The sequence below is a fragment of the Nymphalis io genome, chromosome 12 (genome assembly GCF_905147045.1).
Source record: "Nymphalis io chromosome 12, ilAglIoxx1.1, whole genome shotgun sequence".
Taxonomy (NCBI): domain Eukaryota; kingdom Metazoa; phylum Arthropoda; class Insecta; order Lepidoptera; family Nymphalidae; genus Nymphalis; species Nymphalis io.
The window spans coordinates 2,051,281-2,075,388 of NC_065899.1; the positions used below are offsets into that span (position 1 = coordinate 2,051,281).

The 24,108-nt window shown below is 32.4% G+C and overlaps 2 protein-coding genes across 2 annotated transcripts; one reads left to right on the top strand and one right to left on the bottom strand.

The window, feature by feature from the left end:
• Positions 1-269: 269 nt before the first annotated feature.
• Positions 270-10,738, bottom strand: LOC126772167 (glutamate receptor ionotropic, kainate 2-like). The gene is made up of 17 exons (XM_050492377.1): positions 10,541-10,738; positions 10,189-10,296; positions 9,491-9,565; positions 8,832-9,137; positions 7,512-7,603; positions 6,833-6,949; positions 5,608-5,799; positions 4,966-5,124; positions 4,425-4,625; positions 3,845-4,102; positions 3,419-3,642; positions 3,202-3,339; positions 2,570-2,768; positions 2,051-2,279; positions 1,708-1,823; positions 1,129-1,281; positions 270-790 (listed from the first exon to the last, which is right to left on the bottom strand). Exons 1-17 carry the CDS (start codon positions 10,632-10,634, stop codon positions 608-610), a joined length of 2,844 nt encoding a protein of 947 aa, XP_050348334.1. The 5' UTR covers positions 10,635-10,738; the 3' UTR covers positions 270-607.
• Positions 10,739-10,975: 237 nt separating this feature from the next.
• Positions 10,976-21,438, top strand: LOC126772171 (glutamate receptor ionotropic, kainate 2-like). Its single transcript, XM_050492382.1, has 16 exons — positions 10,976-11,134; positions 11,201-11,338; positions 11,675-11,778; positions 12,180-12,342; positions 12,626-12,840; positions 13,369-13,518; positions 14,206-14,406; positions 14,833-15,033; positions 15,202-15,435; positions 15,707-15,930; positions 16,271-16,408; positions 16,635-16,833; positions 17,834-18,062; positions 18,875-18,990; positions 19,745-19,894; positions 21,134-21,438. The coding sequence occupies exons 1-16, from the start codon at positions 11,050-11,052 to the stop codon at positions 21,329-21,331; spliced, it is 2,745 nt and encodes a 914-aa protein (XP_050348339.1). The 5' UTR covers positions 10,976-11,049; the 3' UTR covers positions 21,332-21,438.
• Positions 21,439-24,108: the final 2,670 nt, after the last annotated feature.

Below are 24,108 nucleotides of genomic sequence, written 5' to 3' on the forward strand. Positions count from 1 at the left end.
CGGTACGAATTAGGCAATAAAGTGATAATTAGTAAGTGCAAGGGTATGCTTTTTTAATTACTGATTAAATTAGTTTTAAATGCACACGAGTAAAATTAAAGCAAATGTTAATAAAAAAAAATAGATGTCATGAGATTATTATTTGCGTCGTTAATGTTATCATTCTATTTTATCTTATCTATCTTAATCCCTCCATTTTTTAAAAGATTTAGGTTTGAATTACGATAGTGATTTTATTATGTATTAAGATGGACGACGCATAATTTATTAACGAGTACTAACTTATTAAAATATATAAACTTAACACTATATTTATAATCTGCAAACCGTTACTAATGTTCTGGAATTACATAGTTCTCTGAGTAAGCAACTCAGAGAACTATGTAAAGGATGAGAGTTGCAGAGAGAACAATGGAGCTATATTTGGCACTAAGTTCATAGATCGTATTACCAATATCGAGATACAGCGTTGAACAAAATTGAAAGATATTGGGATTCGCATAATGGTAATAAAATGGATAGAACCGGGACACCTGACTTGGAAAAAACACGATAGGTGGAGCAAGGCAATACCTAAATAGATACTTAACCTTCTTGATTAAAAGTTTTATTGTTCTTCTTTTTCAAATTCGAGAAAATTTTCCATTACGTTAATACGTTTGGCGTCCTTTTCGCTATCGGGTGACGCTAATGATGGCGCTCGGCTCGGATTACGTAAGACAGGTTTTTGCATTTGAAAGAAGTTCAATGATGATTTAAGTTCTTTGATAAAAACTTCCTTATGAGTTACCTGAAACAGAGACCAAATATTAAATGAATATATTATAAAATATATTATATATATTATATTATTATAATATATATATATATATATAAATTATAATTAAATGAATGATAATATTTTCAATCAAAAAAACGACAACTATTTTTGTTATATAATTTTGATTTAAAGAAACATATAATTTAAATAAAAGAAATTAAAAATAATATTTTCATTACTTCGAAGAAAAATGACTTCAATATTGCAAGAATTTCCTTATAACTATGACAAATTGAGGATGAGTCAAATGTATGATAGATTTTTTAATTACCGGGTGGTGGTAATTACCCCCTTCCCCTATCGTTTACCTGTTCACGAACAACTATGTTCCGCACTTCGTTCATAAACTCCGCAGCTGTAATGAACAAGCTGAACACGAGGCCAACTATTAGGACAATGAATGCACCCATTAAGTTTTGCATTTCTAAGTCACCTTCTGCGTCGTTTTCATCTTTCTCGTCCTAATGAAATAAAGCAATGCTCACATTATGATTTAAATAATTGGGCCAGGTCTTTGTACTCTACCTTCGGAAGTGAATTTCGGAAATAAGTTTAAATGTACAATGTAACAGTCTGAAAATTCCCACTATTGGGGGAAAGCTTCACTATCTTCGTAAGGAGAAGTTATGGAGTTTATTCCACCAATCCATTCTAGTGCAGTTAATATATACTTCCTGGATGGGTACCACATATTTTTTAAAGATTTCTTTTAAATTTAGCTTGAATGGAATTTGTGACAATTTTATAGACATAAAAAATCTCTGTTTCTATAATCTAACGTCGTCTGCGCGTAACAGTGAATGTTTGCACATTTTCAAATGTACCTAAGCTATATAGTTATACATATGTAGTAATTATTTCACATGTTTAATTAACAACTAACTCACTTCACATTGTTTTGCGTCATTTTTTTCCTCCCACCATTTCTTTTTTACTTCATCCAACACCGTCAATTCTTTTAATTCCAGTATTGCTCTATTTATGTGCGATCTGAACGGAGAATCTGCAAAACAATTTATATAACTAGTATTATAGTCACTATTTTGGAAGTCAGTTTTAAGAAATCTAAATCTAAATCAAATATAAATATACTTTAATCAAGAAGGCCTTTATAATATTTCATATTTTGGTAAACGAAACGATTTAAATAAAATATGTTTAATAAAGTTTTAATAATTCTATGTATTTTTAGGTCGTATGAAAACGGATATATTTATAAACATTACGTACTAGCGGGCATAGCTATGCCATAATCCTTGGAATCAAGTTCTTCACCTACTTTTTTAAGTTCACAGTTTCTTTTTAATTTATATTCTATGGATGTTGATTCCATAAAGAATGCGTATTTGTTTTTTCCATTAATAACTCTCTTTTCACCTTCGTCGTTGCTTTTTACCAGGACTACTGGATTCGCCATCATATTTTCGTACATTTGTCTGTACATTTTATCCTTAGATAACTGGAAATGAAATCAATATCATATTACACATTGATTTGTTAATTAATGTATATATAAATTACATATATTAGTAAGGGCATTTTCAAACAAAAATATATTTTATTAATCTAATTATAAAACTCAATTGTTATATTTAGGATTTGAAAAATCCCGCCGAGTTTTTGTCGTCGGTTCTTTTAATATTTGAGGTATTATTTCCGAACTGGTAGAAAATTTTTGATAATCAATTAGCAAGTATAATGTTTATAATATAATGTTTAAAGATGACTTTGAAAAAATAGGTTTTTAACCTTGAAGAAGTCCATGGTAGAGCCTGTACTAATAGCCCCATACAAAACCTTCGTTTGTTTTGCAAGATCTTCAACGTTGTTGATAGGTTCATTTTCCATGGCTGATGTCATAGAAGCCGAAAGCTGGGCTATGTATGTTTGACAAACAATTACCGCAAAAAACCACCACATGGCACAAACCCATCGAGAGCCGATTGCCCTAAAATGCATTTATTTATTATAAAAAAATGACAATGCTTATGTGTATAAATTGTACGAAAACAGGTCCAATACCATAACACTAGATGGCATAGAAAAACTTGGGAAATGGAGAAAAGAAAGTTTTTAAGTTTGCAAAAAATAAAAAAAGAAGTTAATACGTAATTAAACGTCTTCAATCTCACTAACGATAGTTGTAAAGCGGTTAAGCTGCTGCATTTCTATTTATCTCTTTCACTCATCAGTCAAATAACTGATTACATTCGAAAGAAGAAAACAATGCATCCAACAACGGCTAACCCTTAAATTGTTTTTTTTTGTAATTATTTATGGTTGTATTGTAAGTTGCTATTAGTATGAGTTTTTTAAGGATAAATAGAAAGAGACTAAAATTTCAAACGAATTTGTTGAAAAAATAAATAAAAATGTTTTACTTCGGTAATATGTCACATCCTTGCGTCATAATTGACCCCATTGTCAACCAAGTGCAGTTCTTAAAATTCCAAATATTTTCCAATTCTTCTGGATCTTTATCGCACGGTTGCGGATTTTCCCAATCAGCTGGCGATATTCTGACAAATTATAATATTGTCCATTAATTATCTGCTTAACTACTGATGATTAATATATACAAATATGGTGTTTCATCACCTTGAACAAACAAAGAGAACGATTGATACGACGCAATAAGCGGTTGCTGTGTACATCCATACATCAAACGTATATGGTTTTAGGAAAGAGAACATTCCGGGAGCTACTTTTTTCTCTTTAGTGTAAAGAATACTTATTCCAAGCGTCATAAAGGGAACTGAAAAATCTACAACTTTTTTCCTTTTTTCCGTTATAGTTAAATCACACACTGCAAGATCTGCTTTCTGTAATTAACAAATGCAATATAAATATACTTTATAGTACATAATATTAGAAAGGATATATACTGCATTGCTATTTAGTAAAAACTCACTCCGTATGTCACTCGTGAAATGTGAATATCAATTTCTGATAATTCACGATCGTGTGGTTAGTTTCAAGTTTACTATTGCAGAACAGCTCTAGTGAAAGTGGAAGCGTACTTACTTTATCTAATAGATCACCTATAAGGCCGTCCCATTTTTTGGTCTTCTGATCATATGTACCGTAATCTTTATATTCTTTGTCTAGAAATGAGTACGTGTAATTGAAATTATATTTACGTAATGTACTGAAAATTTTTTCAACGAGATCGACTGAAAATCCTTCGTATTTTTCATCAGCAGGTTCTTCAATGCAGGTTTTATTGCCTTCTTCACATTTGATTTTGTCATAGAAATAGGGTTTTGCTTTTCTAGATATTATCTAAAGATATCAATAAAATTTATTAACGAGAATTTTATTCATAACGCTATGAAATATTTTAAATATACCTATAAACATAATATATTTAATAATGTACGACAAGCACTTTATAAAACAAATATTCCAATTGAGTTCTCACTTCTCTTTAGACAATGACAGAATCAACTACCTTCATCGTTTCAATATTTTAGCCACGCCCAACAATTATTGATAATAATTATTTTTTCCGAATATAGTTTGCGAGTCTTACAAATTTCTCAGTACATGACTATTTTAATTCAAATTTATGTTGTCAAACTAATAATAATGACTTGAAACTCACAATGAAATGTTTACTATTTTTTTGATGTCCTATTGATTTTGATACAGGTCTATTTTCAATAATTGGACCATTGGTTGTAGAATCCCAAGTGCCAATCGTGTCTAACTCCGATTCGTAAATTTCGTTAATATATAACGTGTAATTAACTCGTTCACCTTTCTCATTAAATTCGACCTGTCCTGTGACACCAGTAGTTTTTGTCTGAAATAGAAAAATAAATAGGGATTTAATCTAACTAGTGATCCTCAAAAAACATTAATTATTTTTATTTATTTTTTACGTATACATTAAAAATTCCTACCATCGCCAGTGCGCCAACCTTGGAACCGAAGATATTATGTCCCTTGTGCCTGTAGTAACACTGGTTTACTCATCCTTTAAGCCGGAACGCAACAATTGTATTGCTGTTTAGCGGTAGAATATCTGATGAGTGGGTGGTACCTACCCATAGGGACACACCTGCACAAAGCCCTACAACCAGGTAAATCGTGTACCTAGGCTAATTTGTGATATAAAAGTAGTTCTAAAACTGTTTACTTACTTTAAGTATTTTCTCTTGTAGTAAAGCGCCATAGGGCCAAGGCTCTGAATCAGTTTCGCACAGAAAATTATATGGGGTTTTTATGTCGTGGTCTGCTTTAAGTTCTTTTAAAGCTTTGAGAACATGGTTTGCTACGTCGTTCATTATAAGTGTTTCTACCTAAAATCAATATTAATACTATTTACTTTTTGTTAAATGTCCTTAATATATAGAAGATAAAGCCTGAAATAAATATTGTTTTTTTATTGCACATGCAAAAGTTGAAAATTTTTAATTCGTACAATAACTCAAATGTAAAATATTAAATATCAATAGTAATTGACATTAATATATTATAATGGAAATGATAGTCTGCGTACTTGAATATACTTGAATATAGAGAAGAGCTTATTTTTGTTGGGTATTAAGAAAATATTTTGCGAAATTCGAGAGAAATAGAGAGAAGGATGGCGCGGTTTCTCTTATTCTTCAACGTCACTTATTTGACCTGTTTGAAGTATAATTCTACGTAGCAAACTAATACAAATTCCAAATATGAATGCAAAAAAGGAATAATATACATGTATTTATTTTAATTACCGTCGGCGAAGTGACGGTCTAAGGTAATTTGATAAAACAAACAATCAATACAAATTGCTGTACCTTAAAAAGTGTTACTGGAGGAGATAGGGAAGTCGGTGTTTCGCTGGTCCATCGCCCCACCCTCGAGACTAGGAAATGTTTCGAGTCTTGCAATTTATCGTATTCGGCTATACTAAGCCAGGTAACATTTGAACGGAAATAAGTTAATTTGTCGGCGACTTTAGAAGTATCCATGTTGATTAAAATATAATGCTGTAAAGGATATGTTCCATACAATAAGTGTGCATGAGCCGCTGAGCTAATTAAAATTATTGGCATTTTACGCTTAGTTATTACCTTAAATTATATACTAGTATAATTGTATATGTGTATACTACTAAATATCTGTGAATATTTTGCTAGGAATGTTAACAAGTCTTATATAAAGAGATTCTCTTGAACGATTCAAGTCAGAGTGACTATTCTCAAGGAAGACCAGACCCATGTGGGTTTAATTATAGTGTACAAGCGTACGCAAATACTCTCATAATACAATAGGGTGGCTAAATAGACATCAGTAACATGTGAATCTAACACTGCTGAGCTAAGGCCTCCTCTCCTTCTTTTTTGAGGAGTAGATTTTGGAGCTTTGGAACAAGCTACAAACCACGATGCTTCTATGCGGGCTGGTGGAATACACATGTGACAGAATTTCAGTGAAATTAGACACATGCAGGTTTCCTCACGATGTTTTCGTTTACCGTCAAGCACGAGGTGAATTATAACACAAATTAAACACATGAAAATTCAGTGGTGTTTATTCGGGTTTGAACCCACGATCATCGGTTAATGCGTGTATCTACGCATTCTTAATACTGGGCCTTCTCGGCTATGGCTAAATAGACATGTTCAAAAATATTTGATATCTTATAATTTCAGACGCAAGATTAGAAGATCTTCAGAAAACTTTATAATTGTCAGATCTCTTATGTCATTTATATAAATATTAAAACGAGTAATTACTGAGTTATTTTCCGTTTTACTCGATAGAACAACCATTAATTTAATTAATGTGCTATCCGTGGTACGGTAAATAAAAAAATACTGGAACTGAACTTTTAATTATACTGGTCTAATGAGATTTAAAGCAATTCTCTTGTAATTAAAACAGTAACCATTAATGCGCTTAGTAAACGATTAAAAAACACACGTGTGAACTGAACGTGACTTTCAGTTTAACTTAAGATTTAAACGACTAGTACCTCTGATTAACACTTGTTACGTATACAGGCGTCTGGAAACTTACCTGGTATTCATTACACATGTTAACGGTGCGAGCCTCTTCTAGGTATTTAAGAATACGATCTTCGTGGCAATCCAAAATTATGCGACTTTCTTTAAACGCACTAAGGTCTTTAAATACCTGCAAAAAATAAGTTTGTTTTTAAATTTATAATTGGTATGCAGATTGGCAAATGGGTCAGCTAATGTTAAAATGTCCCCACCGCCCATAGGAATTAATAAGCAATTTTAAGAATTCCAATCATCGCTAATATGTCACCAACCTTGAGAACTAGGATGTCATGTTCCAAATTAAATCACTTAAAGAAAAAAATAGCAATTATACGATTATATGTTATTGCTTTTAATATTTTTTAAAGTATCCTATTTATCACTAGTCTATCTAGTCTATTTTCAATCAATTTAAAAAATAATGGGGTTATTCTTATGTTCGACGCTTAAGTTTTATTGTATGTAATTCGTATACTCAATAACGCCTACATCTTATGTTCTATTTCGGTAAGATAACGAAAAAGAATTTGATCCGCAAAAGAGAAATCCGTCATACAAACGTTATATTCTTACATATATATTATAAAAAATACAATGACGTAGTAAAGGATTGATTTCTTATTATATTAACATTATGTACTTATTATTTGAGCTAATTATAGACTTATCATAGGACATTTAGGAAAACTTACTTTAACGTTATCCTCCATTGGATTTAATTTCCTGACTGTTACAGGAAAATGGTCTGTAAACTCCGCGAGAATTTTCTGTATTCGCAATAATCCTAAAAATAATAAGTCGTATTAATTGGGTATTATTTTAATAACAATATGATTTAACACACAAATTATAATAGTAAAAACGCTACAGTAGATTTCAGTAAACGAAAAACAATGTATATTCTTCGCAATATACAACGCTTATTAGTATATCATATATTATGTAATAATAAACTCGGGACACCCCGCAGAAAAGGTCTTGAAATGTCAGAAAGTGATATGCGACATTGACCATAATAGTCGTAACATTTCAAGTATACACACATCACAATCGTACATAACCATACCATACCATAAGTCGTTTGTCAACTTTTCTCGGGTGAGTAATGAATGAATGAATCGTTTTGAAAACAGAATAAAAACAAACTATGATAAGACACCATGTTATATCTTTTATAAAAATAATTTTATGTACGTTAAATTATTTGTTTAACTGATTTATTTGAAATATGAGAGATTTTTAGGTCATTATAAATTTAATTGTGCATGATTGATGAAAACTACTTAGTTTTTTGTCAGTTCTTCTCGTTTGTATATTCCAAATCGGTGACAGCTTTTCATTAAACTAAATTTCGTAAAGTAACTTAAGAGCGTGTAGCTTCATTAAGCTACCTAAGCTTATGATTTAATATGACAAGCAATAATGTCACTGATCAATAGCTGAGTGTGGCTGAGTCATAAATATCTTCTTTTTTAAATAAAATGTCGGAAATATATATGGGCGTTATAAAGAAGTTTTTAATTTATTTTAATTCTGTTTAGTGATTATTTTATGTGTTTGATGTATTCTTTGTATTTATAGCTTTTGTTAAGGTGACAATATATAATATAGTGCTTTACCAACGGCTTCGCTCACGTTATAATTCGAATTATTAAATAACAATTTTTATAGCTCTCTCTTCACAAATGAAGGATTTTCATGCAAACATTTATTACTTTAGGCGGTTAAATTTTTAAAAATCCTCAGAGCTAACCTGCTGTTTAAAAGGAGCCTGTATGCATTTATTATTTATTACTAATGGTGCTAGTCCCCATAAGCTTGGGCTGTCTCCAAGTGCCTGTGTGTTTGATATATCAGTCAGTTTTACTTATATATTAGGTAAGTGTCATTACTAATAAAAATTAGAAAATTCAATGAATTTTTTAAACACACACGACGAAAAAGCGAAACAAAACAAATTCCAAAGTGTTAAAAAGACTATATGGTCAAAGTTCTCTGCCTAAAGTCCTTACCGAAGTCATCTTCATAAAGAACCGCGAAGTTTTCCCATTTGTAGTACTTTAACAACGATGCATACGCTTGCAAAATTTCTTCGGCTCGCGGATAAAAGTTAATTGAAATTTTTTTGTATGTCGGTTCTTCGGTAACTTCTGTAGGATTGTCTTCTTCGTCTATCCCTAAATCAGTGTCTAAAGGTTTCCATGTTGCTTGTATGTGAGGTATATTCGCCAAGGCACATTGATCTCGAATTGTCCCATCCGATATAGGGTTTTGGGGACCAAATACGGCAATTGGACGCATAGTTTTGTTAGAACATACTGGAATTATAAGACAATTGTGTAAAGACATAATGTGAAATGATTAAGTCGCTTAATATATATATTAGGTATATTATATTTTGTAAGTATTTTTTTAATTTAATATGCTATGTGGATCTTAACTGAGTATAATTTGTTTTTGTAATAAAATCGTGCTCGGCGATGAGATGAAACATTCTTAGAAAGCTGCAGATGTCGGAAAAAAAACCAGATGTATATCTAGCAGAATATTGAAAAGGAGCTCTTTGCTTTGGACTGGGAGATTAAGGTTTTTATTTTAAGTTAAAAAAATAACCTTATAACAAAGTATATTATATTAGGTTAGTTATATGTTAATGCTTAAAATAACTTACAGTTTTTCCAAACAGAGTAACTGTCTGTCCTATCTGGCTGTAGAATAACTGGTTCTAGTCGCCAATCCTTTAATGCTGAAATAGATAAATTAATATCATGTATAAAAGTTAGTTTTCGCGATCGAGAACGATGTTTTTACACGATTTTCGAGAAGTACGATTTGGTATTGTCTTTAACGATTATAAAAATCGATCGAATTCGAACTCGACATACAAATATAGATAAAATAATGCTAGCAATGATGTTGGCTTACTGTTTTTTACGTTTCAGAAATGAAAAAGGCTCATTATTTTTTGTATTCAATAAAAATTTTAATGCGTCAAATTTTAAATAATGCATATTTGTACTTTGATGTACTAAACAAACATTTAAGCAATCAATATAAGTTGAAACTGCCTATATTTTTTTAGGATAGACAAATACTTGCTTATAGAGCTTTACCTCACTTATCATATAATCTAACGTTAAGCAGCAATATTTAGTATTGTTGTGTTTCGGTTTGAAGGGCCAGTGTAACTACAGTCAAGGGACATAACAACTTAGTTCCCATAGTTGGTGGAGCATTGGTGTTGTAAGTAATGAATAATATTTCTTACAGCGCTAATATATATATAGGTAATGTCAGTGTACTTATCTAAAATAGTAAAAAAAACATAGCATTTTAAAGAAGTAATAAGTATGCAAGTATTCTTTATACCTTTTCCGCCATGGCTGTTAGACTCCAGACCCATTCCCAATTTGGCATCACGCATGCTCTCCTTGAAGGCAAGTCTTTGCGTGATGGAATCTTTTTCGAAAATTCCAGCTGGAAGCAAACGATTTAGATTTAGAAGTCCATCTGGGCAACTATTCTACGAGCCATACATCAATATTTTGTTTTAATGTTGTGTTAATGGCAGTGTGATCCAGTTAGAAGGAGCATAACATATTTCTTACGGTACCAATGTCTATGGGTGGATTTGACTATCAAATGGTCCATGTTCTCCTATGTTTAATAAGAACAATCATTAATATATTTATTAAGAAATGCAGTTTAAAACTCTACTTACCTATTTGGAAGAAAATTGTGTGTGTTTCCTTATCTATAACTTGCGAAATTGTCGTTCGGGATAGAAAACAAATGATACATAAAAAGTAAAGCATTTTGGTTACAACTGTTTACTTATTTACGCAGTAATCACATAAAACTTTTATTAAGCCGCATCATTTATAACTTTATTATAATGAGCTAAGCAGCCATTACTAACTCAAACTATAAATGATATTTATAGAAAACACATAAAATTTTAATTATAAACAATTTTTTAAACTATCTGACGTTTTGAGAGATTTTACTTTAGAATATTATTACAGACATCGTTTCACAAAAATGCAAGCTAAAATCGTGAATCAACGGATAATAATGACGACTTCGTCGCATGCTACGTCGCCTTCAGCAGCCGATGTGACCTAAAATTGTTTTCCAAAAATACATCAGACGGTCAGGAGGCGGCTTCCACGCCGCTTGCCCGTCTAAATAATATAAACATTTGTGATTGTATTTACAAAAACTACCAGCATGGCGAATTTGAAATTGTTTTTATTATTAATTTTAACGTATTCGTTGGAAACACACGGGGCTCACAATATACTATTTCCAATAGGTAAGTGTCATGAGAAAAGTTTAAGAAACGAAAAGTTAACATGTTGAATTTCTCATTACTTTCTAGGAGGATTGTTTAATTCGAAAACTTTGCCGAATTCGGAGATAGCTTTCGAGAATATAGTTAATATGGGTACTACAAAAGTATATCACGGGAGAGCCATTCATTCGCGAGTTGTCGATAGTTATTCTACAGCTCTTGAAAGTAAGTAATATAAAGTTAATAAAAAAATAAGATACATTCAAGCCGAGACGGTTGGAACAAATGTATTTTAACCGGACTGTGGGATCGAATCCGGGCAAGCACCTCTTTGAATAAATATCTTGTGCTTAATCATTGATTATAACTCTTCTCGGTGGTGAAGGAAAACAAAATAATGAAACCAAATCGCAACCGCAATACCAGCATGATGGATTATGTTCCAAAACTTATCATCAAAAGGCAAGGGATATTTAGGATATTTAATAAGGGACATTTACTGGGTGTTACTTACTTTAGACATTTAAGAAGCGTTTTAAAGATAAAATGTTTTTTGTTCAGTGTGTCCACTTACATCGGATAATAAAGGTTTTGTGGCGCTTGTTGACGCACGGCCAACGAACGGAATTTGTGATGTTACGTGTTTGATATGTAACAGACTAAATGTAAGTATATAGCTGTTTAATTTTTATTTGTAAGAACTAACAGTGCTACTACAGGCATAGGTTACATAACGTCTTAGTTCCCATGGTTGGGTACTGTTATTATATATAAAAAAAAAACAAAATAACAATTATTTCTAAATTTTCTGTTGTTTCTAAATTTTTTGTTGTTGTTTATTATTTACATTATGCTTTGTTTAGATAGCAAGAGGTTAGTTGTTAATTATTGTGTAATAAATATTCTAAAAAATGTTTAATGCCTAAGCCTGCTATACTAATTAAAAAAAACTTAAAATCAACCCATGAACGGCTTAATGTATTGGATATTTGTATATTGTTGGAACTAATGGCTCGAGATACAATTTAAAAATACTCTTAATTGATTTTAGTTTTTTTACATTTAGATATCCCATTTGATATTAGGATGGGAGCCGCCAGCGACCTTGGAACAGGATATATTTACGTTTTCCTACCATCCACCGCCGGAGCTAATTTCGAAAGCCTACGCGACACTGATCAAAAAGCTCCAGTGGGACAAGTTCACTATTCTTTATGAAGACGATGGAAGTAGGTTAAAAAACGTTTGATTTTCGTTTGAATACTATATTATTCATGAAAATTTAACTACATTTTTTTAATGACTTTTTTAAAAAGAGTGAGTGGTATAGTCGTCTAAAAATGGCATAATTATGTCAACACACCTAATATTTGTATATGAATTATAAGATAAGTTTAAAAGCACTTACTTTATTTGAAAAAAATTAATACATTCTAATTTTAATGTTTTTTTTTAAATTATATATTTTGCAATTGCTAAATAAAAAATAACTTACTTTCTATATGTTTTGAGGTTTCATACGTCTTCAAGAAGTGATTAATTCCTGGCCATATAATCAGGCTCAGATATTGTTTAGAAAATTGGATCCAGAAGGAGATAATCGGGAAACATTTAAATACATATTTAAAGTTGTTCACATGAGCTACCACGTTCTAGATTGTGACGTGAAAAACATTCACAAGTACATGGAAGAAATAGTTAAAGTTGAAAATTCGACTCAATACCAGGTTTGTTATAAGAATAAATATATTAGTTGTGGTTGCTATCTTAACACAATTATACTTCATTAAATTATATCTATGTACATTAGAATATGTTTGCGCTAATAACGATTTTTATCAAGTTAATTATAATAGTTTTATTCTTCCAAAAGATTTCACCCAAGCAGTTAAACTCAAAGATGACTACCCAGCTTTCGCAGAACAAATTATCTAGCATAAGTTTTTGCGTAAATACAAGTGCACTTTATATTCGCACCTTCTAAAATTTCGATCTTCTTCTTCTTCTGCCTAGCGTTTTCCCGGCTTAGTAACGCCAGGGTCCGACGCCAGGAACCTTCTAAAATTTCGATGTGACGGCAAATTCGTCTCGCCCAACGGATCCAACGGCTTCACGTGCCAAACCAAGCCAAAATATACTTTCTATTGGCCTGAGTCGGAGTTTGAATCCAAAGCCTTGGAATACAATCTTCTAAATTAGCCGCTTAATCAATGAGGCAGTTAATACTTAATTATAATTGATTTACAATTTTTTAGAGTTTCATATTGACCGCTCTTGATGCTTATACTGTGGATCTCAAAGCGATTCCTGAACTAATGGCGAACGTGTCCACGATGCACTTAACTAAGCTAAACGACGAAGGCTGGAAAGACTTAGACATGAATGTAGAAGATAATTCAGTACGGGTATGTTTACAAAATTAGTCATTCAGATAGTATTTTATTGTATCCAAATACGCCGAATCTTAATAGATGACAGTAGGCTTAAACCCGTGCAAGTACCATTGATTTTTCATGTGCTTAGTTTGTGATTAATATTGTTTAGCGAAGTAATAAATCTCGTGCTCAGCTGTCTCGCATGAAATTCTGACACATGTTCATGATTCAGATATTATGTTTGAAGTTGTTACCAAGATATTCCGAAAATTCAAGGTCAAGGGAAAGCTTGTCAACGTCTCAGAAAATATTTTTCTTTAATATACTTTATACGCTTATTGTTGTAGGTGTGTTGGTTTACGGCTCTCGTACGCTTAAATTATTTACTTTACTAAAAAAATATAAGACAAAATTCGCAGGAAAGTTTCTCTTATTTCATTTATTGCAAAAGTATTTTCATTCTTTTATGAGTAGGTTATATTGTCAAACTCCTAAATTGGTTTTTTGCTTATGTTTTCTAACACAGCGAACATGTGGGCAAGCATGGGGAAATAAAAATTACAAAATAATCATTCGAAGTTCATGTAACTACCCCTTTTTTAAAACTCGCGATATTTTTCCAATTAAAGCAATTTATCAATTACTGAAATATTTATAGTATCATAAAGTGTTATTTAATTGTGCGATAAAAACAAGAATGTTATAAAAATATTACAGCTAGAAACAGCATTAGCGGTCGATGCCTTATATCATTTAGAGAGAGCTATCAGAAGCATGGGAATAGATAGCATAGATGATTCGAGAAGATCACAGTTATTGATAGAAGATCCTCCATCAATGTGCTTCAGAGACAGTAAGATGGAGTACGAAGTTGTGGCTTGGCCTTTGGGAACCAAGTTAAGGGACGCTTTACTTATGGTAATGGATTTTTATACGTCCATTTTTAAATCTATTCAATTTTTTTTGTTGTATTCTTGTTACCGATAACTGATTTTCTTTTACGTAACTGGAATTTTTATTTTAAAGAAGGTCCATCACTCACTTATGCGTTACCAAATTTAGTATATTTATATAGTAGTTATTTTCTAAATAGAACTGAACAGCAGATTATATTTATATATATATTTATATTATATTTACAATTACTTTTAAGTTAATAAGATTGTGTTGAATTTTGAAGTTTGAGTTTAGGATTTCATAATACGATAAGTTTCGATAATTCGATAGATATTTGTAACAAAATAAATGAAAAATATGTCCCAGAAATAAAATTACAAATTGATCAGTTTTTATAAAATATCTTAATATTATTAATATTGCAATTAAATTTTCTAATTAACACAGACGAGTTCTCAAGGCTTCACTGGCAACATTGCATTCGACAAATATGGGAAGAGAAAGGATTTTGTACTATATTACTCGAAGTTGAGTACCGAGAGTCGGTTCAACTATGTTGGCTATTGGGACTCGAGAACAGATATGTTAGTTCCTCAGAATGACGTCACTGAACGATCTTCCGCTCGCTCTGCGAAGTCTGTAATACGGGTAAATAATTTGTAGCACTTTCTTATCTTTTCTTTCATATATTAATGTTTCAGTAAATAAATTTTCCTTGTGTTCATATGTTTTATCAATATTTTTTTTTAGTCATATCTATGTACAGTACTTATTGAATTGTATTTAATTCCCTACTTTTTTCCTCTACCAATTCAGATTGTGTCTAGAAACGAAAGGCCTTACTTTGAAATGGATGAAAGTAATTCAACTGCGACACCACGTGGTTACGTTGTCGAATTAATGAAGAAAATATTTGAGCGTATACAGAATAAATCGAAAACACGAGAGGAATTTTTATATGAATTCTATAGAGTGAAAGGCGATAGTTATGGTAATCCCATCGCTGGGACCAGGAAATGGGATGGAGTTATTGGTGAACTTTTGGAACATGTATGTTATTCATGAAGTGTACACGTTCATGGGCTTTATATATTCTATATAGTATCATTTCCAATTTAAAAAAAAACACATAATTAGTAAATAAACTGTAAACATAAGATATAATTAAAAATCTCCCATTTTATAGTTATTCTTACACATTTTACAAAAATAAAACAAGTCCAAACATTAAAACTCTCCAAAGATGTTTTGATTCAACATACAAACAAATCTTTCAACTTCATTTGTTTGGTTTATCTGATGTGACGTGTTTACATTTCAGAATGCTGAATTAGCGATATGCGATCTAACGATCACGTCAGAACGGAATGCCGTGGTGGACTTTTCAACGCCCTTCATGTCTTTAGGAATTAGTTTGCTAACTAAAGAATCTGAACCCATTGAAACGAATATGTTTTCGTTTATAAAACCCCTGTCTTTAGATGTGTGGTTGTATTTGGCGACTACATATATCATTGTTTCTTTTGTATTGTTAATTTGTGCTCGGTTAGTATTTTTGTCTTTAAGTGTTTTAAATTTTAGAAGACTATGCTAATTGAATGTATTGTAATTCGCTTTGTTACGTTTCATTTAAGTACACTATGTTGGTAATCAAAGCATGTATATTTCGAGATCCTGGGTTCAAATCGAGTCAGGTCAATAAAAGGTTATTTAATTTGTTTGTCAATAAATTGTCAATGCATGTGTGTTTGTGAACACAGATTAGTGTACTATATGTATATCTTCTCTGCAGTTGTCTAGTCCTAAAGATTTGCTCTGTTATTAATTTTCGTTCTTCATAAACATTTTAATGTGTCTATAAACGAATAATACCATTTTATTTTAGCATGAGCCAAGGGGATTGGGTTAATCCACATCCATGTAACCAGAACCCTGAAAACTTGCAGAACATCTGGAGTCTTTACAACTGTATGTGGCTGACAATGGGCTCAATTATGACTCAGGGATGTGACATACTTCCAAGGTAAGCTTCGTCTGATTTAGATCAAAATATTCCAATACAGGCAGACCCCCTACAAGGTGGATCGAATATATATATAAAAAAAGCGGGAAGCCGTTAAATGCGAGCAGCGCAAGACCGGCCAACATGGAAATCCTTGAGGGAGGCTTTTGTCCAGCAGTGGTTGTCTTTCGGCTGACATGATGATGATTCCAATATAGATAATTTTTTATTATTTCATTGTCAACAGAGCTGCAGGCTCCCGTTGGGTAGCAGGAATGTGGTGGTTCTTCGCTCTGATTGTAACAGCATCGTACACGGCCAACATGTCCACCTTTCTCAGTGCAAAGAGGCGCAGCAATGAAATCACGGATGTAAACGATCTCACTGGCAAAAACAGTATTTCATATGGAACACTATATAACGCATCTACTTACAAGTTCTTTGAGGTAGGAGTGCGCGAATTAATAAAAATGTAAAGTAAATGTAAAAAAAGTAATATAAATATACCACTGTTGGTTAAGTATAGGCCTCCTTTTCTTATAAGAAGAACGCTTGGAGATTATTCTTTATGTTTCTGACAATGATTTTTTCCACTACGGAGCATGAGATGAATTATAAACACAAATTAATCAAATGAAAATTTATAAGCGGTGTCCGGGTTCGAACTCGCGATTCGGTTAAGATTCAGTATCGTAATTATTTCAGCTCTCATGAATCAATGTTATTATATTATCAAAATGTTGATATGTAAAAAGGGAACAAAGAACTCTTGGTTCTGGCATATCAAAGCCGTATGAGATCGGAGGGTGTGCCCCGCGTAACCTAAGGGTATACAGAAATTTCGTATTAAAGCTACCGTGACATCCACTTACAAGTAAGTAGTTAGAGGCGATGTAGTCAATGAACAATTTGTTATTATTTTACTCGTATTTGTAGGCGAGTTCATGATCAAAATCGCAGCATTTCGCTTTTCTTGAAACTATTTGGTAACAAGACTTTTATCGTGATTACAGTACTTTAAAAACGAATTCATTTTCTTTTATGTTTATCATAATGGTCTTATGTAGCTTGACATTTACCAACATACAAAAATCAGATTATTTTAATAAACGTTTATATTATCTTCTTTAACAAGTAACATTTAAGAGAGTACCTCAATACTTTTATTTGTACTTATTTGGTGGTTGGACTTTATGCAAGCCCGTCTGGGTAGGTACCACCCACTGCCACTTTCTATGTGGCAGAGGCAAAAGGAACATAATATTTTAGTTTCCAAGGTTGGTAACTCGGTAACGCCAATATCTATGGGCGGTGGTGATTACTTACCATCAGGTGGTCCATTTGACCATCCGCGTACCTACCTATTATCTAATATAACAAAAGCAAACCTATAATTGAATATCAATAGTAAAATATTTTATCTGTATTGGCTCGATTTTTTTTCAGACTACAAACGATACTCTATACAAAAAGCTATGGAGTGTTATGAAATCCACGAAACCGACTGTTTTTACTCGTAGCAATGACGAGGGTCGAGATCGTGTGCAGAGGAGTAAAGGGAAATATGCCTTTTTTATGGAGTCTACTTCCATTGAATATTATATGCAGAAATATTGTGATCTTAAAATGATTGGGAAGTTAGACTCGAAAGACTACGGTATCGCAATGCCGAAAAGTTAGTATTATGTTCCAGTATTTTCAACTTATTAGTCAATATTTTAAGATAGTTCCCCCGACTCGAATTGCCGACGAGATTTTTCTGGTGGAAAATAAAAAGTCGATTCGTTGTTTCGTTATTGTAGCTTGAACCAACATTATGTCTACTACATATCACAGTTATAATATTAGTAGGGACAGGACAATATTTATTTTTTGTAAAAAAGCCTTAGCTATCCCTTTTTTTGATTTCAAAAGGCTTCATCGAAACAAATATAAATTTATGATATTAAATGTTGATAGAGAGGCTACCACAAAACACCTTTGGAGAAATATTGTCTATCCTGAAATGATATTATTGTTTAGTTACATGTGTTTGCAATTATAAGGAGAAAATGCATAAGTTCAATAAAATATCAAAATGTAATTATATTATACATTTAACGTTTAAATGTTATCTTTAATTTGCATCCCGTCAATGTAAATACAAACAAAACTCAGCATAGTATATTACATTTGTATTACGTTTACATATGTATTTAAACAAGAAAGTATATGTAGTATATCAGTTGTCTGGTTTTCATAGTACAAGCTCTGCTTAGTTCGGGCTCAGATGGCCGTGTGTGAATAATGTCCCAGGATATTATCATAATTTATATTAAAAGATATAAAACAACAAATACAATATAATGATGTAGCTATTAAAAACATATGTATATTATCACTTTCATTTTAATAGACTCAAGATGAATTATTATGGAGAATTATTAGGGAGAAAAATTCTTAATGTTTTTATGAGAACAGATTTTAAAATATTGATATGATTCGCAGATTCACCTTACAAAAGTCTGATCGATAGCGCAATTTTGGCTCTTCAAGAGTCAGGAGAACTCTTGGAACTGAAAAAGAAATGGTGGGAACAAGAAGCTAACGTAAAAAATTGCAAGGTATGTATTTGTTATCCTTATAAATTCTTATATTTGAATGAAGTAAATGTAAAATGTAATCGTCAATGTCAAGGATACGGTTTGGAGCTTATCCTACTTATATCATATACTGCGGGATGGAATATGATATGAATGTAACAGAATCACATACGATATGCATGTTTACTTATGATATTTTCTGTTAAAATACACAAGCCAATAAAGTTTTCACGGAAACATTTTACATTCATAGAAAAAGTAATGCGTTTGGCGGTTGAGTATTTAATGACAGGTTGTTGCCTATCCAGATGGGCTTGCACAAAGCGCTATCACCAAGTATAGGTCTGATTTAGTCTGTCAATAATAATAATTATTACTGCAGAGCAATTGTTAATTTAATTCAATTTAAAAATAGTCGAGATGGCCCAGTGGTAAGAACGCGTGAGTCTTAACCGATGAACGTGAGTTCAAACCTCTGAATTTTCATGTGCTTTATTTCTGTTTATAATTCATTTCGTGCTTTTCGGTAAAGGAAAACATTGTGAGGAAACCTGCATGTGTCTAATTTCATCGAAATTCTGCCACATGTGTATTTCACCAACCCGCATTAGAGCAGCGTGGTGGAATAAGCTCCAAACCTTCTCCTCAAAAAGGGAGAGGAGGCCTTTGCCCAGCAGTGGGACGTTTACAGGCTGTTACGGTTAATTGTTTGGTATTTCTATTTATTTATTAAAAATATTTGATAATAATCACCCCATTCAAACATATTTAACAGACAACTGAAAACGAAAAGGACGATGACTCGCTGCAAATGAAAAACACCAGCGGAATATTTTTGGTTCTCGGCATAGGTGGTATTATAGGATTTTTCGTGGCCATTATAGACTTTCTTCTCCATGCCAAGAAGATTTGTGTCAAAGAAAAGGTAAGGCTTATAAATATTAAGAATAAGTTTTTTTTCATATAGTACAGGTAGGTGGATGAGCGTATGAGCCACCTGTTGGTAATTGGTCATCAATGCGCATTGGGATTGTAAGAAATGTTACCCATCGCTTACATCGCCAAAGCGCCACTAACCCTGGGAAGATATTATGTCCCTTGTACCTGTAATAATACTGGCTTGCTCCCCTTCCTACCCTTCAAATTGGAACACAAGGTGGTGCCTACCCAGACGACCTAGCACAAAGCCTTACCACCAGTATGTATCAAATGCATCGTTAAATTGTTAATAGTTTTGTGTTATGCGAGCAGTCTGCTCGGAGGCAGTACAGCTTTTGTGGGTCGTATAGCCCATATACATAAAAATTCAAGTTACGAAAATTGTTCAAAATAGATTCAATATAACAAATAAATAAATAAACGAATCATGAATATTTATTTTTTTCGGAGATCATTATATCAAAAGACATTGTAGAAAGTGAACAGCTAAAAGTATTCTTGTTACATTGTATAATATTTAAGCCATGAAGCTCGATAAAAGACGTTTCGTCATATCGACTTCAAAGACCCTTTTCATCGTTTTAGGTTGAAATTAAAAGTCAGTGATATACATTATTTTATATTTGCTTAGAAGATAAAAAGAAAAGTTGTGATTATACTTTTAATATAAATATTTGTATTGCCTCGTTGGTCTAGGGTAGCTTATAGCTTATAATCCCGAGGTCCTAAGTTCAAACGCTGGGTTGAACCAATTAGAAGTTATTAGAAGTTCCTGTCGAGAAATTCACAGTACCTACTCAGTGTGTGGTAGTTGGCGGTGTTGAGGGATCTCATGCGAGGGTAAACCCGCGGGCAGAAACTAGTAGGATATAAACCCGTTGGTCTTGTACCACTTTCCTATTATGTCGGATTTGCCCCCTGTGTACTTTAATGTAATGATTATCCTGCGCACTTGGCAAGTCTCCCTGGAGATCGCTGAGACCAAAATCGGTTAGACGGATATCATAGATAAAAATATTATATTTATGTGTTCATAATGGCCCCTAAGTTGATTTTAGTTCCTTCGGATTTTCACAACGAAGTAACACTAACAATTCATTATAAAATTGACAAATATGTAATATTATTTAATTCCTGGCTGTTATTTATTAAAGATAATAAGTAGTATATACAACATTTATATTGTTAAAAATAATAACTTGTCATTTGTTATAACTTTTTACAGGTGACGTTTAAGGAAGCGCTAGCGAGCGAATGGCGTGCTTCCTTAAATCCGAGAGCTTTACATAGACTTGCCGCTCCCCCGCGCTCCGCTGCCCCCTCGACCGCGACACCGTCCCCGCAACGAGAGCGTTCGCAATCACGGGCCGTCTCAGTTCTTAGAGCTGCCTCGTCATTTATCAATTTTGATGAGATTTATTAAAAATATTAATATTAATTTGCATGCGTAGTATTTTTCTTACGACAAATACGTATTATATTTATTAACAAAATTACGTTTGTAACTCAGTACTGGCGACAGAAATAAAACATCTTTTTCAGTAACGTTTAATTCGGACGCTTTATATAAACGTTACATTCAAGTATGTCTTTAAATTTTAATTATTTGAAAAATTATTAACAACTATAGGTGTGCTTCCGAAATGTCATCTAAAGTAGGGTTTTTTGAAAGTACATCCAATAAATCTAACAAGACTCACTAATAATAGGAATAATTATGCCTAATAATTTATTACATATGTACAAAAAAAAAGCCGAGATGGCCTAGTGGTAAGAACGCGTGTATCTTAACCGATCGTGGGTTCAAACCCGGGCAAGCACCACTGAATTTTCATGTGCTTAATTTGTGTTTATAATTCATCTCATGCTTAACGGTGAAGGAAAACATCGTGAGGAAACCTGCATGTGTCTAATTTCATTGAAATTCTGCCACATGTGTATTCTACCAACCCGCATTGGAGCAGCGTGGTGGAATAAGCTCCAAACCTTCTCCTCAAAAAGGAGAGGAGGCCTTAGCCCAGCAGTGGGACATTAACAGGCTGTTACTGTTACTGTACAAAATGTCAACGAGGATTACCTTATATAACTATTTTATATAAAAATGTTGATTGTGCGTGTTTATATTAGGTCCCAACTATGCATTTTTATTCCGTATATACAAATAAATCTTTAATTATATTATTCATACTATTTTCATATAAAAAAACTTTCTTGTATAATCTCATTATATACAACACATAAACTATAATATTCTTTGTATATTATTTGTAAGCAGTGTGATTGTAATCTCTATTATATTCAATAAAATATCAGACTTTAATGATACGATAAGCGTTTTGTTTTCCATTTTCCTTTAAATGATTTGACGCTTCATTTAGCTTTAAAGCATAAACAAAGCCAGAGTTGGCGCTCCACTTCGCAATGCTATTAAACTGCTATTAGATAACTCCATTATTTCAACGTTGAAGTTCGTTCGTTCTCTTTACAGTGCTGTCAGTATTTATACTCACTTTTTTTGTCTTTAAAATTTCACTTGAGAAATTAAAGTCTGTAGTTTTATTGTGTCAGAACTCACTCATTACACACCCGTGAAATGTTGACAACCGCCTTATGATGATATGATATGATACCGACTATTTTGATGCGTGTATTCTTGAAATGTTAAAATTATTATGATCAATGTCGCATATCACTTACCAACATTTCACGACCGTTTTCTGTGGTGAGTTTCGAGTATGTTCTTCCAGACTAACCTTACTGATATCGTTCAAAGTATATATTATCGGAAAGTTGCATATTGTAAGCTGAGGAGAAAAGTTGAACGGAGCATTTTCAATTAAATGTATATACAAAAAAGCCGAGATGGCCCTGTGGTAAGAACGCGTGAATCTTAACCGATGATCGTGGGTTCAAACCCGTGCAAGCACCACTGAATTTTCATGTGCTTAATTTGTGATTATAATTCATCTCGTGCTTTACGGTGAAGGAAAACATCGTGAGGAAACCTGCATGTGTCTAATTTCACTGAAGTTCTGCCACATGTGAATTCTACCAACCCGCATTGGAGCAGCGTGGTGGAATAAGCTCCAAACCTTCTCCTCAAAAAAAGAGGAGAGGAGGCCTTTAGCCCAGCAGTGGGACATTCACAGGCTGTTACGGTTACGGTATATACAAAATATTTTCGGGTAGTTTATTTGTAATATAATTGTTGTTGTAAATATTCACTAAGATGTAAATTTAAAGAAATTAAAATAATGACTGTCGCTTTTCAATATATATTTGATTAATGTTATGTATGTAAGCAAAAACATAAAAGATTTTCCCAGAAATTATGACGTAACACCTGTTAACACCAGGAAAAAGTACAATCTTACAACCACTATTACCAGATTACACGGGGTTTGTAAGTCTTTTATGGGACTATGTATACGCTTTTACAACAGGATCCCGGAAAACGTTCAAAAATATTTAATTGTGAAGTTTAAAATAATCGTTAAGGAACGCTTGTGTGCTTGTAGCAATGACTTTTTCAATGATTGCACATCTTAGGAATGAAACGATCACCTCCAGGTTATAATATATATATATATATATATATATATATATATATATATATATATATATATATATATATATATATATTATTCTGCTATCGTTGTATATTACTTGTAATTGTAATAGATGAGATAAAAATAAAAATCCCGCTGAGTTACTTTCGCCGGTTCATTTCAGGTCTGAGGTGTATATTTCCGAACCGGTGGTAGATTTATGACAATCAATATTATAATAATATTGAATAAAGATTTAATCCCTATTTTAATTATTATAGATACCTAAAATATTTTAATTATTAGGTAGCATCGGCGGCAGGCTAAATAAATAAAAAAGATTTTTGGTTTAGGAAACTCGCAATTTTTTTATAGAATACTAAATCGTACGAGCATATGGGCCACCTGATGGGCCATCAACCTTGGGAATTAAGATGTTATGCCCCTTGTGCCTGTAATTACACTGGCTCACTCACCCTTCAAACCGGAACACAACAATACCAAGTGCTGCTGTTTTGTGGTAGAATATCTGATGAGTAGGTGGTACCTACCCGGACGAGCTTGCACAAAGCTCTATCACCAGTAAATAGTCTTAAAAAGAGGCAGTTATTTTGAAATCACAGACATACACTTCAAATTCATATATTTGTAT

Bases quoted from the DNA above. Each gene is read 5' to 3' on its own strand.
- LOC126772167 (XM_050492377.1), bottom strand. From the start codon at position 10,634: ATGCTTTACTTTTTATGTATCATTTGTTTTCTATCCCGAACGACAATT. The intron at 4,103-4,424 runs GTGAGTTTCAAG...TGATATCTTTAG, and splicing joins AAAATAGTAAACATTTCATT to ATAATATCTAGAAAAGCAAA. The intron at 3,340-3,418 runs GTGATGAAACAC...ATAATTTGTCAG, and splicing joins GTTCTCTTTGTTTGTTCAAG to AATATCGCCAGCTGATTGGG.
- LOC126772171 (XM_050492382.1), top strand. From the start codon at position 11,050: ATGGCGAATTTGAAATTGTTTTTATTATTAATTTTAACGTATTCGTTG. The intron at 12,841-13,368 runs GTTTGTTATAAG...ACAATTTTTTAG, and splicing joins AAAATTCGACTCAATACCAG to AGTTTCATATTGACCGCTCT. The intron at 18,063-18,874 runs GTTAGTATTATG...TATGATTCGCAG, and splicing joins CGGTATCGCAATGCCGAAAA to ATTCACCTTACAAAAGTCTG.